Source organism: Prunus dulcis, chromosome 1, assembly GCF_902201215.1.
Source record: "Prunus dulcis chromosome 1, ALMONDv2, whole genome shotgun sequence".
Classification (NCBI taxonomy): domain Eukaryota; kingdom Viridiplantae; phylum Streptophyta; class Magnoliopsida; order Rosales; family Rosaceae; genus Prunus; species Prunus dulcis.
In genome coordinates this window covers 21458054-21475158 of record NC_047650.1, presented here as the reverse complement: position 1 = coordinate 21475158, position 17105 = coordinate 21458054, and the positions used below count along the sequence as shown (strand labels likewise).

Below are 17105 nucleotides of genomic sequence, written 5' to 3'. Positions count from 1 at the left end.
ACATGTCTAAAAACACCCACTCAAAGACCGGCAAAGAGGAGTGAGAGGCCGTTGCAGACCTACGAGAAGAGAGGAACATAGAGAGAAAGAGGTTAGGAGAGAGAGGTTTGGTGAGCTGGTTTTTTTTTTTTTTTTTTTTTTTGGGGGTTACTTCTTGTTGTTGTTGTTGTTTTATTTATTTATTATTTATAGTTTTTAATTAATTAAAAAAAATATTGTATTAATTTTTAACCATATATTTTAATTTTTTAGTTGTCAAAAGTCTTATTTATCCTCACAAATGTAGCATGTGCTGCTCACATGACTTAAATTAACAGAAAATGGAACAGTATGACCAATTCGCCGATTAATAAAGAGTTTGTGGATCATTTGAACAAATAATTTAGTTGAGTGACCAAAATGCAACTCGAGTATAAGTTTGAAGACCATTTTAGCTTTGTGTGTTATAAAAAATAATAGTTTTCCTCTTTCCGTAAAGCCAAATACAAAATATTTATATTATAAATAACATATAAACAAATTGGAAAGTTTTGAAGGTATAATGAAATTGAAGAAAACAAAATAATAGGTAAGTAAAGGAAAATAAATAATAAGTAAGAAGGTGAGTTTGGTACGGTGAAGCACGTCTAAAGCCTTTGTAGCCTCCCTATGTGCGGGTACTGACGGTCTACAAGACTCCAAGATACGACCCCTTGTACACAAATTCAAGATCCGCTATGAGCACGTTCACAGACAGATATAGGTATCCAAGTCACATAACCATTGCCCAAAATAATAATAATATAAAGTAGAGAATATATGTAAAAGTAGACAAGGAGAGAATTAGAATGTGTATGTGATATTCTGATAATGTATTGTGTGTTATTGTGTGTATATCAAATTTGAAGGAGGAGTGGCCTTTTATAGGCATACAAAAACATGTAACCTTCACCAACCATAAAAGTTCACCAACCAAAAAATTAAGGCATTCACCAACCAGAAATAAAACCCAAATATTAAATATTTATAACCCCCACAATAAATAAAATAAAATAGCCAAAGTAATTAAATAAATAAAATGGTTAAAATTTTAAAACCTTTTAAAATTCCAACATTGTGTACCACCTCTCTAATAAATGTGGTATGAAAAATGTGGTAAGCCTAGCATTTTCCATAATAAAATTCCTCTCTCTTGAAAACCAATTTCATCAAGGGCATGTTTGGACGAGGGACTTAGGCTTTCATAGGATTTACCAGGAGGCTATAATGAGGAGTTATAATGAGGGATTATATAATGAAAGAGTCATTAATAATCGTCCGATCTTGTGCATAATTATTATTAGACTGTTGAATTGAACCTTCTCATCGTAACCCTCAACATATGAACAAAGTATCTTATTTGTCAAGCCCAAATCCCTATCAAAAGATAAAGAAAGAAACCCGACATGCACACAGACACATCACATGTTTTAAAAACTTAATAGTGACATTTCATACTAGCTAGTGTCCCTCCTACAACTAGAAATTAGAAATCGACAGGAAAATGACGCATTCGACAAATGCAAAGTATTTCAATGAACGGAGAAAGTAAATACTTATGCCATTGTCAACATACATTTGATGGATAGGACATATGCACGTGTTTAAAACATTTTAAAGCTTGTTAGTGTTTTAATTTGAATAAATTGATAATGTCACACAACTAACTAATTATGACAATTTCATATTAGACAAATGGTTTGGATACCTCCATTTCCAATTCTGATTCTCAAACTCAAACTCAAATGGCGAATAAGGCGGATGAGCAGACTACCATTAGCAATTGCAGCAGCGCCGTTATTGATCCAAACAGCGGGTTTTGCTCAACCACCAAGATCTTCCACAGCCTCAGGCCCAAAGCTCCTCTCCCTCCTCAAACCACACCCCTCTCCGTCACCCACTACATTCTCTCCCATCTCCAACACTCTCCTCCCCCGCCTTCCACTCCCGCCCTCCTCGACGCCGCCGCCGGCCTCCGAGTTCTCTATCCCGAGTTCACTCGCCGAGTCCAATCCCTAGCCTTCTCTCTCCAATCCCAGCTCGGCCTCTCCCATGGCGATTGCGCCTTCATTCTCTCCCCCAACTCTCTCCACGTTCCTGTCCTCTACCTCTCTCTCTTCTCCCTCGGCGTCATCGTCTCTCCTTCCAACCCCGCCAGCTCCATTCCCGACCTTTCCCTCCAAATCCGCATCTGCAAACCCGCCGTCGCCTTCGCTACCTCCGCCACCGCTCATAAAATCCCCAATACGCTCCGTCTCGGGACTGTTCTTCTCGACTCGGCCGAGTTCGAGTCCATGATGACGTCTCCCACCGCCGCCCAGCCGCGCCGAGTTCAAGTGAGCCAATCGGACACCGCGACGATTCTCTACTCGTCGGGGACGACCGGGAGGGTCAAAGGCGTGGCGTTGACTCACCGGAACTGGATATCGACGTTGGCCGGCGTCTACGCTGTTAGAAGCGCCGCCACGGCTTCTCCACAAGCCTCTGCGGCTCTCTGTACGGTGCCGTTTTTCCACGTGTACGGGATCGCGTTCTGCCTGAGGGTTTTGGCTGTGGGGGACACGCTGGCGTCGATATCGGGGAGGTTTGATTTGGAGGCGATGATGAGAGCCATCGAGCTGTTCAGAATCACCCACGTCGCCTGGGCCCCGCCGGTGGCTGTTGCCGTGGCAAAGCGCGGGGATGGGAATGAGACGGGCGGCTACGATTTGAGCTCGCTGCAAGTGATCGCCTGCGGCGGTGCTCCGCTTGCGAAGAGTGTCATCGACAAGTTGAAGAAGCGGCTCCCGAACGTACAAGTGGCACAGGTCAGTGTAAAGATACTGCATGTTCACTATTCAATATGTTGAAAGAGCTTGAAGATTTTAACGACATTGAATATGCTGTCGTGTTTTTGGGGGCCTTGTGGTGGGCTGTGGTTGTGCAGGGATATGGACTAACGGAGACAACGGCCCGAGTGTTTGGGGCAGTGGGCCCGGAAGAAACGCGAGTGGAAGGAGCTAACGGGAAGCTGATGCCAAATATTGAGGCCAAGATTGTTGAGGCTGCTTCTGAGACTGGCATTGGGTTGCCTCCTCTGATGCAAGGGGAGATTTGGATTAGAGGACCATGCATTATGAAAGGTAATGTTGGTCTTTACACAAGCGATATTGAGGGTGAAGGATTTGAACACAGTATCTGCTCTAAGTTACTTGAGCTACGAGCCTCTTACAGTAATGTTTCAGTAATGTTGATTTGCTGATGGAGTTTTTTTCATTTTTAATAATGATAATTTTTTAATCTTTTAATTAATTAAATTACTGTAGGTTACGTTGGTGATGAAGAAGCAACTGCCGCAGCTTTGGACTCGGAAGGATGGTTAAAAACTGGAGACCTTTGTTACATTGATAACGATGGTTATCTATTTTTTGTTGATAGGATAAAGGAATTGATCAAGTACAAAGCCTACCAGGTTTGTCTGCTTTAAACCTTGCAAATCCACCTACTAAACTAAAACTAAACATGTTTTCTGCTTTGCTTCAATGGAGTTATTTATGAAATGCTGAGTGTGTGTTGCTTATATATCTGCATTAGGTTGCCCCAGCAGAGTTGGAGCATCTGCTTCAATCCCATCCAGATATTGTTGATGCAGCTGTGATTCCGTACGTAATTTCCCGTCTCATACTGTCAATCAGTTTAGTATTCTTTGAATGTGGCATGGCAGCTGTTTGAGCTTCTTTGTAAAACCATATTTCTGTTGCTGGCAGGTACCCTGATGAAGAAGCAGGTCAAGTACCCATGGCCTTTGTGGTGAGGAGCTCTGGAAGTTTTGTTGACGAATCGCAGGTCAAGGATTTTATTGCCAAACAGGTGATTCAGATATTCTCACGACCTGATCATACCGTACAAGGATGATTTCACCAATTTTGATCACACAATATTGCATGAAATTATTAGGGCTACTAAAATTTTCTATGTCAATTTTAGGTTGCACCTTATAAGAAAATACGAGGAGTAGCATTCATCAATTCAATACCAAAGAGTGCACAGGGTAAAGTGATGAGGAAGGAATTAATCAAACTTGCATTATCCAAGCTGTAAACTCCAGTTTCTTTCTTCTGGTGTCACATTTAGATACCAAGCAAAGATTGTTCATTATTTCCAAGGTATGTGTGCATACATGCCTATTTATTATTCAGTGCCGTAGCAACAGATTATTTTAGCCTAATAGAAAAAGCTTCATAGTTTCTCAAAAATTTCATTTTATTTGGTAGTTTTCTGTTTTCATCATTGGCTATGACAAGGCAGGATGCTCCCTCTATAATAAAGACTGCAGCTTTATTCACATCTACAGTACTATATTGATCACAGATCTTTTACTACTTGTCTGACAAACAAACTACGACTGCACTCCGACCAAAAAAACCCTAAGACTGCACAATATTTTGAATGTTTATCAAGATGCTAATACCGACCAAAGCATTGAACCAGCTACAGCCGTCAAATAGAAATACTGTTCGGGATTCCGCGGCCAGTTACCCCAGGGCCCGACGAGGGAAGCAGCAACTCGTATGGCGGAATGCCTGCCCCACTCCTATTTTTAAGATGGCTATCTCTGTTCTTTTTCTCAATGATCTTCTCTATCTCCTTTAGTCTATTAGAGAACCTATTGAACGATTTCAAAATTTCCTGATCATTGATCCAATGGGAGTGCAGAGGGTTCACCTGACCCAAGTACTCTTCATCTGGGGAGTGAGTTGAGAGAGTATCTTGTACAGCCATTACCTTGGTGGCTTGAAGTTTAGTTGCCAAGGAAGACAGGAAAGTTTGCTGTGGGTTGGAAATAAATTTCTCATAATCAGGGTCGTCTTCTTGTGGAATGAGTTTTCTCATAAGGGTAGGACGGTTTGGCACATAACCACCAAACGGGTACTGGCCAAAGTTGATGGCTGCATGTTGACCTGAAGCGACCCAAATCATTGTTGTAAGTATACCGGATAAGTCCTCTTTGGTTTTAAGTTTAGGCCACCATGGCTCGTTCCGCTTGTCGTAGTGACCCTTATTCTTGATCTCACTCCACCAGTCTTGGAGCTCAACATCGGATGTGACAGAATTTGGCTCGGAGTAGTAGTGTTCCACATAGGATTCTACCCATTCTTTTATGGCAGACCATATGAGGAGGCCATCCGCAGCATATGGATAGTCCTCAATTACAAGTCTCACGCCACTAGGAGCTGAAGGATCTTCCACAGCCATGCCTCTGAAAATGTTAACACAAGTATCAACCACTTGGTCAATTTGCTTGCTTGCCAAGGCTGGCAAAAAATTCTGGAAATAAAGACACAGCTACACTGACCCTATGACACTCATCAAAACCTTACCTTCGAATAAGATCGGCTGGTAATGCCTCCATGTCAAACCTCCACACATTCTTGTACGCTGCAGAGCTTACCTCCATGGCGTACTTTCCAGGACTAAAAGAAGCTTCAATTATTCCCCCTCCATTTATCAAACTTTGCCGTGCAAGTGCATTGATCTCTAAAGTGTAGCGCAAGTGAGGGTGAAGAAGCTTGTAAATGGGGTGCATTGAGCTAAGCTGTCTATGAGTCGCAATTATATAAGGCTCCATGCAAGCATGAGTCCTCAACCTAGGTAAACACAAATTACCAACAGATTATAAGTGTAAGACATCCTAGTTTAACATGGTCAATAATTGTTTAAACGTGACATAATGTAAACTTTGCAGATCCATATCTGTTTGTGTTTTACCAGTGATTAACTAGTTGATGGATGCCGGCATCGTTTGAGCAAACATGAGCTTTGGCCAGCTTCCAAATCCAATGCGTAGTAGCATGATGCCCATGTGTGTAAACATGCTTACTATGGGGGGATGAACTTGTTGGTGGAAGTGAAAGCTCAATAGCTATAGGCCTCATAATACCAGTAGGGGTAAAGAAGAAGACTGTCCTAGAGGCATAAGCTTTTCTCCCCGGCAACGAGTTCATCTTCTCGATAAACGGCATAAATATGTCATGGTAATCAAGTATAAACAGTCTCTTATCCTCAATAGCCTGGTAAGATAAAATGTTCGGTTTAGAGAACAATGAAAGAAAGGAATACCCTTATTCACATAACATTTCTCATAATGCATATAGACATTAATACCTTTTCTACACTTATCCCATTGAGTTCCTGCTCTATCAATTCCTTTGTGATAGCAGATTCTGGAGGACCGTAAATGGCAGGATCTAGCTTGCTGATAATTGGAAATTCCTGTGAAATATAACCCAAATTAGGGACTTCAAACGGGCATTTCATTTAAAAGTACATAATAATTGACCATAGAATTTGTTTGTATGTTTGTTACCTTCAAAATTTCAATGTTCACTGGATTGACCCCAGCTAAAGTTTGGCGTGCAAACTCATTGTCCCGCAACCAAGCAAATCTATCCCCTGACCACACAAATTAAACAACAGGAGAAAGAAATGATATTAAAGACAAGACAAGGGGAAAATATTTAAGGATAGAGGGAGAAGAAGTGGATTTACTTTTTATAATAGCCGGGATTTCGTATTTCAACCACCTTTCTCCAACTGTGAGAACCTCTTTCACCATGCTACCCAGAAACAGTTTCTTGCCTTCCTTTTGCTCCTCTTCTTTAATGAGGACACCATCATTATATAGGTCATCTATATCAGAGAAGGCCTTGAAAGGGATGTCTGAACTTGACAATGTAGCAGCCAGAGATGGTAGAAGATTGTGAAGCAAAGCTTTCAACCTTCCGGCTGAGAAAGTGTTTTGCTTAATTTCCTCAAAAGTTTCATCCCGAGGCACGTAAACTGGATGGGGCTTTTCAATTCTACTCTCCGAAAGAGGATCTGTTTGAATGCCATGCAAAGCAGAGCAATTACATGTCAATGCTATAAAGTTAATGTAATAAGGAAAATTGGACTGCACTATTTAGTATAGAGAAAGAACATCATACCTGACTTTGATGGAGGCCTGCCAGTTCTACAGCGCCTAGGATAAGGCCTCTCCTCTCCACCAATGACTGGTCTAGCTAGTTCTTGATCCTTATCAGGATTTCCCAATTCATTGTAAACATCATAGTCATAAATTCTATCATGTTCCTTCCTCCTGCCTTTCCCATTACCCCGGATGCTGAGTAAGTCTTCGCGCCGAAGATCTCTAAGGCCTGCTGGCGTTTGTGAAGGCAGATATGCCTATTTACAACAACATGATACATGATAATGTAGGCAAAAAATCATTCATGCAACATGATAGAATTTAGCAATAATCAGATAAAGATATATATGCATATGGTTTTCGTACTTGATTTTTGAAAATAATTCTACTTTCAGGATTGTCCTTGCGCGAATGGATCCAAGTGTTTGCAGGGAAGAAAACGGGGCCTCCATCAAAACCATGAATGACAATCTCCAACAAGTAGAACTCTTTGCCCTGAAGATTGGTAATAAGAATTGCTCCAGGAGACCCAAAGTCAGATGGGACTGTGAAGTCGGCAGCATATTCAACAATGTGTGCATAGTCCGAAGGCAGTGGCCTCGGCAGCCACCCTCTCACAGCAGATTGGACACTCTTTCCTGAATTGGTAACTGTGAGAACAAACAACAAACATTAATTACCACAGGGCCTCAGATTCGGAAACACAATGCCAAAACAGAGCAAGTATGAAACAGACAATCTGGCACAAACATCTTGCACACTCATCCACCCATGAAACCAAAAACCAAAAAGAAGCACAATCATACAAAATTATTGCTTACCCAGAAAAGAACATATAAAGTGAACTACAAAGAAGCACAAAAGTTAAAGCCTTTTAATAAGTAAATTTAAGAAACTAACTAACCAGGATCAACTTGCTCACTGATGAGCTGAATCATAATCCCCTGTCCAATCCCATTAACAAAGAACTCCCACTGATCCTCAATCTTCTCTGTGATCTTCTCCTTCATCTTCTTCCTGATGGTCACCACTGCCTTCATTTGGATCCCTCCAGAAGAAGAAGGAACCAAAGACCCAGTAACGTCTTTGCTCTGCACTGGGGTTGAAGCCTCCACAGCTTTGTCTCCACCACTGATCACGGCTCTGACTGATCCATGCCCATTGACCCTTGACCCGGAACCGAGTACACTGGCCTTTCGTACCTTGATGTAGGTCCCGGACCCGGTAACCCGCCGGTCAACGGCGACGTTTGACTTGAGAGAAGCAGTGGTGGGCTGTTTCACTGCATACATTTCTCTATCTAACAACTTTTCACTCACAGATGATGAAGTTAAGTACTTTTTGAAAAGGAAAAGTGATGAGAGGAAGATATATATGTAACTTAGTGTCGGCTAACGACGGCGTTTCTGCTTTTTCTGGCGGTTGATCTTGATGCTGTAAAGAAGAACATATCTGTCTGAGATTTTTTTGAGTGGCCACTCACTAAAAGAATGGGACTTTCTGAGCTTTCATTTCATCAGTCTTCCACTCTATCCTTTGTTTTCTTTCTTTCCTTTTTTTGTCTCTCTGTTTTTCAAATAAGGTTGAAGACAACAATGGACACTCTCAGTTGATGGCGCGTGATGTCAAGCTCCAATTATAAAGAAGGGTTAGGGATATATTATGGCGTTGCTCGTTTACTCTCTCTCTCACCTTGCCGGGAGGAGAGAGAGGGAAACTGGGATTAACTTTAGCTAATCATCCAAATGAAGAAGCATGGAAAATGTGATGACAAAATTTCTCTAAAAATATAGTGGGAAATACGTGAAGTTGCCACGTGGCACATAGTTGGTTTGATTAGAATTATGCTTACTTGGACTTTGATTATTACTTGTCACCTAACCGTTCACTTGATTTGACCCTCTTAGGCCAATTAATTTATGCCATGCAAACATATTTAGTGAAGTTGATTAGAGTGTATGGGCTCTCTATTATGCACCCGGATTTGAATCTCACTTCTCGTAATTTAGATATTAAATTATAGTATATGAATTTACCAACTCTTTTTTTTTTTTTTTTTGAGGTCAAAATATGGGTTCTGAATTAATTGCCAAGAGGTTGGATATGAGATATCACAGCAAATTATATCTAATTTGTGAGCTCTTTATTTCATTGTGTCATCCAAAAAAGTTTGTGAGCATATAAAATCATATGCTTTCAACTTTAATTTCAGTTAGTTGGAATGGATCCAAACAATGAATAAAATGAAAAAGAAAAAAAAAGAGAGAGATTAATCATCATTAGGAAAAGGTTTTTGGTTTAGGTGTAAATTATTACAAAAAAGTACATCCAATTAAATATAATATAGGTAATCTTACTATAATATAGATAATATAGTTTAATATTCCACAGTTGTCATGTGCATGATACATTAATAATAATACTAATAATATAAAAATAACAACAACATGCATTTAGGTTATCAACGACCACAAATCTGTGGTGGTTATCTTCTTTGTAAACTAAATAACAATAATAATCAACCTATTGATCTTCTGGTTCACGTGTTTGTTTTATAAATTCGAGAAGGGAGATTTTATATTGGATTTATCCCCGAGTAAGATAACCAGACAAAACCTACATTTTCATTATCTAATTTGATAACATATTTTATTTTTGAAAAGACATCGATATTGACTTGCGTGCATGACATATATTAATATCATGTGTATCACGGCCCTCACCAACTGTTGGATCTGGCCAACATTAATTCTTCTTCATGCCAAATTTCCAATTGGGGTGGGTCAATTTTGTTTAGCTCAAAATTCCCTTGGTCTTTTTTTTTTTTTAATTTTTATATTTATTTATATAAATTAAATATTTTTATTTGAACACTTCACATGCGAAAGAAGACTGAGAACTCAAGTACCTACTTGCATAAGATTATCTATTTTCTTAGGCTCAACCAAATATATGCACTCAGATTCTCAGAAGATCACATGCAGGATCCATATATCTGTCAAAGTCAGGAAGGTTCTGTTTTACACAACATGGAAGGACCAGTGTTTATGTGAGTTTTATTGGGCTTGTATTATAAATTTAATGTACAAGTGGTAGAGGTTCGAACGAACTATGGAGGATCCGCCTAAAACATGAAGTAGTTCCGAGATAGGGGTACTGTGGTGGCTGGACTGCAGGTAAGAACCTGGCCATCTGCTGTTACCGTGTATGTCTCCGGATCAACCTCTATCTTTGGCAGCGCGTCGTTGAGTTTCATGTCCAGTTTGTTGAGTTTCCTAACATTGCCCACGGCAGCGACTGTCTTGTCAAGGCCATACAAGTCTTTAACGCAATTATCTATAGCTGCCTGCTTGCACAGGGAAACCAAAAAAAAAAAAAAAAAGCCTTGCTTATGAATCTCATATATGAAAATGTGTGTGCATGTGTGTGCGAGAGAGAGAGAGAGAGATTCATGCCTTGCTGACAAAAGCAATGGAGTTAGCACTACCAGCCTTGCCAAATGCACCAAACATAGGCCTCGCTATGACCTGCTTAGACGTAAGGTTTTTTAAAGTAATCAAAACAAAAATCTCCCAAATTATCCTCCACCCAGCAAAAAATATCTAATCCAATCTAAGCTTCTTTCCAACCCTACTCAATATAAATATCTAATCATGTAAAGATATACAGGTCAGCTTTTGCATGGTTGTTTGCCCATGTGAGCACCAGCATCACTAGTTTAAAATTATCATGACAAGCCAGATTGAGATCTGGACAAGATTCTGAAATTTGCATCTCTAATCAATAGGTAATATGAGAAAATAAGAATGCTGGATATAGAAAATGCATCCTTACATAAGAATCATTGTAAAATATAAACTTTACCGGTTCAGGTGTGGGGATGCTTGCGTTTGGATCACCCATATTAGCCCATGCAATAGCACCACCTTTGACCACCATTTCTGGTTTTGCGCCAAAGAAAGATGGCTTCCATAGAACAAGATCAGCCAACTTCCCCACCTACAGAAATATATGAAGTTCATGAGAAAAACTGAGAATTCCACTATCTTAGAGGCAATAATAGTGTTTATGGAATCCACCAAATGCAAGTAACCATGTATGATGTATACACATCTGAAGATGTAATTTTTTATCCACAACAAATATATTAAAATTTGCAGCTCAACTCGTTAACTTCTATTTATTTGTCTTATTAAGTGTTCTGTTAAGAAAGGATGAATGGCAAAAAAAGCTAGAAGTGAATGATTTTGGTTTTCTGTTAAAAGTGGCATACCTCAACTGAACCAACATATTGAGAAAATCCATTAACTATTGCTGGATTTATTGTATATTTTGCGATGTATCGCTTGATCCGAAAGTTGTCATTTTCGGATCCCCTAGGTTCTATCGACCCTCTTTGTGACTTCATCTTGTCAGCAGTTTGCCAAGTTCTGCTTATCACCTGTAAAGAAAGGTTTTTACACAATCAAAGCCTTACATATGTCTGTGTGCAATGAATAGATAAAAGGTTACTACAAATAAGACGCTGGAAACACAGGCTTTTAAGTGAAGACATGAAAATTAAAATCCATGGGTTGGTAAAGAGTGACAATGATGAATCTTCTATAGTTCATTTCAATAAAGGCTTTTTTTTGTTGTTACAATTTCAACAAAGGCATTACAAACAGACATATGAAGACAGGCATCTCAGTTTAGAAATTAAGAACCTCTCCAATCCGACCCATAGCCTGTGAATCAGAAGATATAATGCTAATTGCCCCCATATCATGCAAAATATCTTCTGCAGCAATTGTTTCAGCCCTTATTCTTGATTCAGCAAAAGCTACATCTTCTGGAATGTCCTTGTCCAGGTGATGGCAAACCATCTGTATGTATTGGAAATTTGAAAAACACTAGTCTAAACAACTTTAGTGCATGCTGTATCAATACTTCCATTAGATTCTCATACCAGCATATCAAGATGCTCATCTATAGTATTGGAAGTGAAAGGCCGAGTGGGGTTCGTTGATGAGGGCAGGACATTCTTAACAGCACACACTTTGATGATATCTGGAGCATGGCCTCCACCTGCTCCTTCACTGACCAAAAAAAAAAAAACCAAGGACAAACACTGAGAATTAAAATGGAAAAGGAATAAAGGAAGAAAGAGGAAAGGGAAAAGTAACAAAAACAGGTGGGCATGCCAAAGATACTCATAATCAGTGGAAGGTGCAAACTTATCAACTAGATTCAGAATATGATTTATACCTGTGGTAAGTATGGATAGTTCTTTCTTTAAATGCACAAATTGTATCTTCCACAAATCCAGATTCATTCAAGGTGTCTGTATGGATATTAACCTATCAAGATCACAATTGATATTTGAAGATGTGAAACTCATAAGACATTCCCACAGGAAATAGCCTATAACACTTTACACTAAAAACATTAAAGTACCTGGATGTCATATTGATCTCCCACGGTCAAACAATTGTCTATCACAGCAGGAGTAGTTCCCCAGTCCTCATGCAGTTTCAGTCCCATTGCCCCAGCCCTTATTATATCATGTAGTCCATCAGGTTTCGAACTGTTCCCCTAAAGTAAACCAAGAGTATTAAAGAAAAAAGGAAACAGTTTTAGCCATCACTTCATATTTTGTAGAATTGACAGTAACAGGGTGATCCTTGAATGTGGGCATAGGGTAGGGAAGAAAGGATACCTTCCCTGTAAAGCCAAAATTTAGAGGTAGGTCATCAGTTGCTTGCAGCATTAACTTCATTTGTGACGGAGCTGGTGTACAAGTTGTTGCACGAGTCCCAGTAGCAGGTCCTGTTCCACCTCCTACTAAGGTTGTGATACCTACATATTTCGAAAAAGTTTTGGAAAATGGATTCTTTAAATGCTTGTTCATCTAAAATTTTGCAATATCTCGTCAGCGAGAACTTCAGATATAACAAAGTTCATCAGGACATATCAAGCACAAATAGAGGATAAAAAGTATGCAAAATAAATCAACCAGCAACTGTTGAGAATATCTCACATCAGAGATGTAAATCTTGCATTAATAGCTTAAAAGATCTTGGGCCTCTCCACCCATTGCCAATTGGTTTTGGGTTGAATGCTCAAATTCTAATATTCACTACTCATCAAAGTCTGTCATTATACGTATCAGAAGCACTTTCCAGCATAAGTGTTCCATTAAAGTAGCTCACCACTCGATATTGCTTCATAAGCTAATTGAGGGCATATGAAGTGCACGTGACAGTCTATGGCGCCTGCAGTCACAATCATTCCTTCCCCAGCAATGACCTCAGTGTTAACCTAAGTAATAAAGAAGAAGGTGCAAAGCATTATTGACTTCCTGATCAGTTTTCTTCCCAAACTTCTTAATATGAGATGATATTTACCCCAATGGTCATATTTACACCATCCATAACATCTGGATTGCCTGATTTTCCAACGGCAAATATATTACCCTCTTTGATACCAATATCTGCCTTAAAGATCCCGCTATAATCAATGATCACAGCATTGGTTATAACAGTATCCAACGAATTGGCTGGTTGGTTCCCAGATGACTGGCCCATTCCGTCTCTTATAACTTTACCACCTCCAAATACAGATTCATCCCCATAAACAGTAAAGTCCTTTTCAATTTCAGCAAACAAGTTGGTATCACCAAGCCGAATTTTGTCACCAGTAGTAGGGCCATACATGTTTGCATATGCCTCACGAGGAATTACTGTGGTGAAAGCTAGATCTCTTCCTGCAACACCTTCACTGCAAAATTAGTACTTAGGTAAGGCATCTCCAACTTTTCCTTCATCATATTAGTGGATTAGCTAACTACCAAGCAATGCTATTGATCTAACAAAATAGAAGCAAATAGGCAAGTAAACATTTCTCAGGTAGAAAGCTAGACCTAGCTTTTGGTTCTTCCTCATTTCGAATTTTTCTCGCTTCTAAAGCTTCCAGGACTGCCTTTTGTTTGCCATCATCTACTGGATCATCCACAATGCCATTTCCTCCTCTGATTACTCTATTACCTCCAATACTTACAAGTGTGACATGTTTACTCTCCCCTGGCTGGCACAGCAAAACAAGCACCAGTAACTTACTTAGAATGCATAGAGCAGATTCAGTAAAACCTGAACATGTGCTAGCCCACTGAAAAGGAGCCCAGAAGAAAAAGAAAAAAAGAAAGAAAAAAGAAAAGAAGATAAAAAATTTATGAATCTAAGTAGCTTAGTAGCACCAATGACTTCAAACCACGGCTGGATACCATCAAAACAAGTTGCTTCAACATGCATCAATATGAAACCAAATCATAGAAATAAAAGATGATGAAGGATGACATGCCATCCTTGTTAGACTATCATTAGAAAAATAGGCAGAATATATATGTAATTGAGATGAAGTAAACAACTTTTAATTACTTAACATTAAAAAATTAAAAAATATATTTAATAATAAAAAAACAAAACAAATGTTAACCTCAAATCTCTTGGCTGTTCCAGCTGGTATATTCAGGCGCATGCCATATGATTTCATTCGATCAAAAATCAGGGCGCGGTTGACCTCAATGAAGTGATAGTGACTGCCAACCTGAAAAAAAAAAATTTATCATAAATCGGTTGCTTACACAAACTCTAGACCAGACCCAAGAACTCTATGAGATGTTGATTAGTTCAAATGAAGGAAAACCTTTGATACCCTTCACTAATGAAATGCTAATAGTTTGACTACAGCGCACATGACTTAAGCTACTAGAAACCAATTAAAACGGAATATGATTACGGAAAGGGTTTCACTATTTCAAAATACTCAACCAAGCTACAGAAGACTGATTTCTGCTGTACTCTTGCCGGTAATATACTTCTGTTAGGCAATCAAAAAGTTATACAAAGTAGAGTATAAATATTCTACAGTTTACCATTATAAATTTAAGACACATATCAAGTTCAAAAGGTTTGTCATTAGAATCCTGAAGTTGAAAGAGGAACATGACAAGTACTTGATTATTAAATATATAGACAACAATCACTGACTGGAGAAATTTGGATATACGTAAATAGCCTCAACTGTATGGCCCAAAAAAAGGAAAAGAAAGTGCATCTAAACTAAATGAGAAATGATAAGTTAAAGATAAAAACCTGAACTGGCCTGTCTCCTGTGTTAACAACTTTGAGGACTATTGCTTTCCTTCCATGATTAAGCACAATGGCACCACCTCCAAAGATAACTTCACCCGGAATTTTGTTATCTTCCATTTCAGGAAACTTGTCTAGTGAGGGAACTGCAGAAAATTCTTGTTTCATCAATGCCCATTTGATACGAAGTAAAGCCAATAGGTCCTAAAAGACCGCAATTTGAAACTTGCAATATAGCATCACCCTTACCAGGAAGAAAAGAATCCTTTAAAGCTAGTTCCAGATTTCCATTATCACTAGAAATTGGATCATGAATGGTAATTAACTTAGTCCCATCAGGAAAGGTCCCTTCAACCTACATTTAAATCTTACTTATTAAAATTAATTTTAGGCAGCATGTTGTGTTAGGGTACAAGACAATAAATAAGTATGAAATTTTGCAACTTTCAGCCGCAAGTAGTATGTTTCAGGCTTCTCAAAGCAACAAAGATGCAGTAAATTTGTTTCCCCAAATGGTGTACATACAACTGAACATATAGACACTATGACTACCGCACAAATGACCGGAAAATGCAAACCGGAGGTGATAAAGATTCAGTTGTAAGGAGAGCAAATGCAAACAAACGAGCTAGAACTGGTAAATGTTGAACATTAATGAGCATAATACCTGCACCATATCCAAAAGATGTTGAACACCAGGAAGAACTTGCTTCCTGTTCGATAAAAAAAGAAAGATGTAGAGATCAATCTTGAGCAACCACACATAAATTTCAAGGTAAATGATATTCAACAATCTACACAATCCAGAATGAAGATCCACATATATATATATATATATATATATATATATATATAACAGAGCAAATTGATAAGATTTCACTGTTCACACCATTACCTTCCCAGGAGCTGTCTCCCAATGTCCATCAAGTCTGCCACAGATTTGTCACCATCACGAACAAACTCCAAAACCTACCAAAGCATAAACATATTAGACAAAAAAAAAAAAAAAAAAAGCTTCCTTTACAAAACCCATTACCAATCTATGATCAAATTTGAAAATTTGAACCAAAGATCAAATTTTGGAGCAAAGTGTGGAAAACACAAAGCAACACACACCTGTGTGGCTATGAGTGCTGCAGCTTCTGGGTGGTTGAGCCTCAAACCACGAGCAAGACGTTTCTGTGCTAGATATCCAGCATTATGCAGACTCAATTTCTCAGCTTCTCTTGGAACCACCTTCATTTTTTCCACTCCTTGTCCTTGCTTTCAAGTCAATGCCTACAGCTGACAAAGAAATGGTTTCACCTCTATCATCTATGCAAACATCTTATCTTTTTGGCTGTGAAATTGAAGAAACAGAGATGATAAGTTAAACTTACAGAATTATTAAACTGCTGACAGAGATGACATAACTTCTTACTTGTCAACAGATACGAAGCTGGTGTGACTGTCTGTCCGATGATACTCAGACACAGCTGGGTCCCCGAGACTCCCAAGTGAAATGTCTGAAAGTGGGCACCTAATTATGTATTTTTTTTTAATTTTTAATTTTTGTTAATTTTTAATTTTTGTTATTTTTATTTTTTTGGAACTTTCAGAGAGTAAAAATGGAGTTGTTATTTATTGATGTGCTGTGTCCTCAGTGTTGCAGGTGGCCATATAGCTAAGCTATTATTAGTATTTTTAATCACTCAAGCTAGGCCTGATCTGAAGATAATAATCCAACTACAACAAACAAAAACCCAGGACAGAAATTTTGGATCTCCTTATTAAACTATTACAAGCCTTGCCAATGAGAACCAATTTTATGCTAAGCTCAACCACCACAGCTGTTTCTTTATGTGTTATGGTGTTGTTAATAATACAAACTATGAGGTAGACTTGCACTGATAACTTAGTAATATTTTTGATGCCTAATAATAAGTGAGTAAAATACTATACATGTATTATCTCGGTCATATATAAATTTGATGTCTACTGATTTTATCTCTATCATATATACGTGACTTCAA

General features: G+C 38.7%; 3 protein-coding genes across 7 annotated transcripts; 1 reads left to right on the top strand and 2 right to left on the bottom strand.

Annotated features, from left to right (window-relative positions):
• The first annotated feature begins 1723 nt into the window (after window positions 1-1723).
• Window positions 1724-7468, top strand: LOC117623982 (4-coumarate--CoA ligase-like 9). 3 transcript variants are annotated; one of them, XM_034355073.1, is made up of 8 exons: window positions 1724-2825; window positions 2945-3140; window positions 3324-3469; window positions 3592-3659; window positions 3765-3867; window positions 3985-4163; window positions 4272-4981; window positions 5081-5809. In XM_034355073.1, the coding sequence occupies exons 1-6, from the start codon at window positions 1764-1766 to the stop codon at window positions 4096-4098; spliced, it is 1689 nt and encodes a 562-aa protein (XP_034210964.1). In that variant the 5' UTR covers window positions 1724-1763; the 3' UTR covers window positions 4099-4163; window positions 4272-4981; window positions 5081-5809. The 3 variants fall into 3 exon arrangements, with proteins under 3 accessions (XP_034210964.1, XP_034210973.1, XP_034210955.1); XM_034355082.1 differs by lacking the exons at window positions 4272-4981; window positions 5081-5809 and adding an exon at window positions 7360-7468; XM_034355064.1 differs by having other exon boundaries at window positions 3985-4981.
• On the bottom strand, window positions 4317-8586 carry LOC117623975 (lipoxygenase 6, chloroplastic). The gene is made up of 9 exons (XM_034355051.1): window positions 7869-8586; window positions 7331-7614; window positions 6984-7221; window positions 6547-6876; window positions 6365-6450; window positions 6163-6270; window positions 5767-6068; window positions 5379-5645; window positions 4317-5257 (listed from the first exon to the last, which is right to left on the bottom strand). The coding sequence occupies exons 1-9, from the start codon at window positions 8254-8256 to the stop codon at window positions 4498-4500; spliced, it is 2763 nt and encodes a 920-aa protein (XP_034210942.1). The 5' UTR covers window positions 8257-8586; the 3' UTR covers window positions 4317-4497.
• Window positions 8587-9876: 1290 nt separating this feature from the next.
• LOC117615167 (urease) lies at window positions 9877-16614 on the bottom strand. 3 transcript variants are annotated; one of them, XM_034344192.1, is made up of 19 exons: window positions 16473-16614; window positions 16210-16377; window positions 15989-16062; window positions 15761-15806; window positions 15343-15448; window positions 15097-15239; window positions 14438-14548; window positions 13866-14029; window positions 13351-13723; window positions 13156-13264; window positions 12663-12802; window positions 12401-12538; window positions 12212-12303; window positions 11913-12042; window positions 11671-11829; window positions 11238-11405; window positions 10829-10963; window positions 10420-10491; window positions 9877-10310 (listed from the first exon to the last, which is right to left on the bottom strand). In XM_034344192.1, the coding sequence occupies exons 2-19, from the start codon at window positions 16333-16335 to the stop codon at window positions 10089-10091; spliced, it is 2508 nt and encodes an 835-aa protein (XP_034200083.1). In that variant the 5' UTR covers window positions 16336-16377; window positions 16473-16614; the 3' UTR covers window positions 9877-10088. The 3 variants fall into 3 exon arrangements, with proteins under 3 accessions (XP_034200083.1, XP_034200085.1, XP_034200086.1); XM_034344194.1 differs by having other exon boundaries at window positions 16514-16590; XM_034344195.1 differs by having other exon boundaries at window positions 16210-16432; window positions 16514-16583.
• Between the last annotated feature and the right edge of the window lie 491 nt (window positions 16615-17105).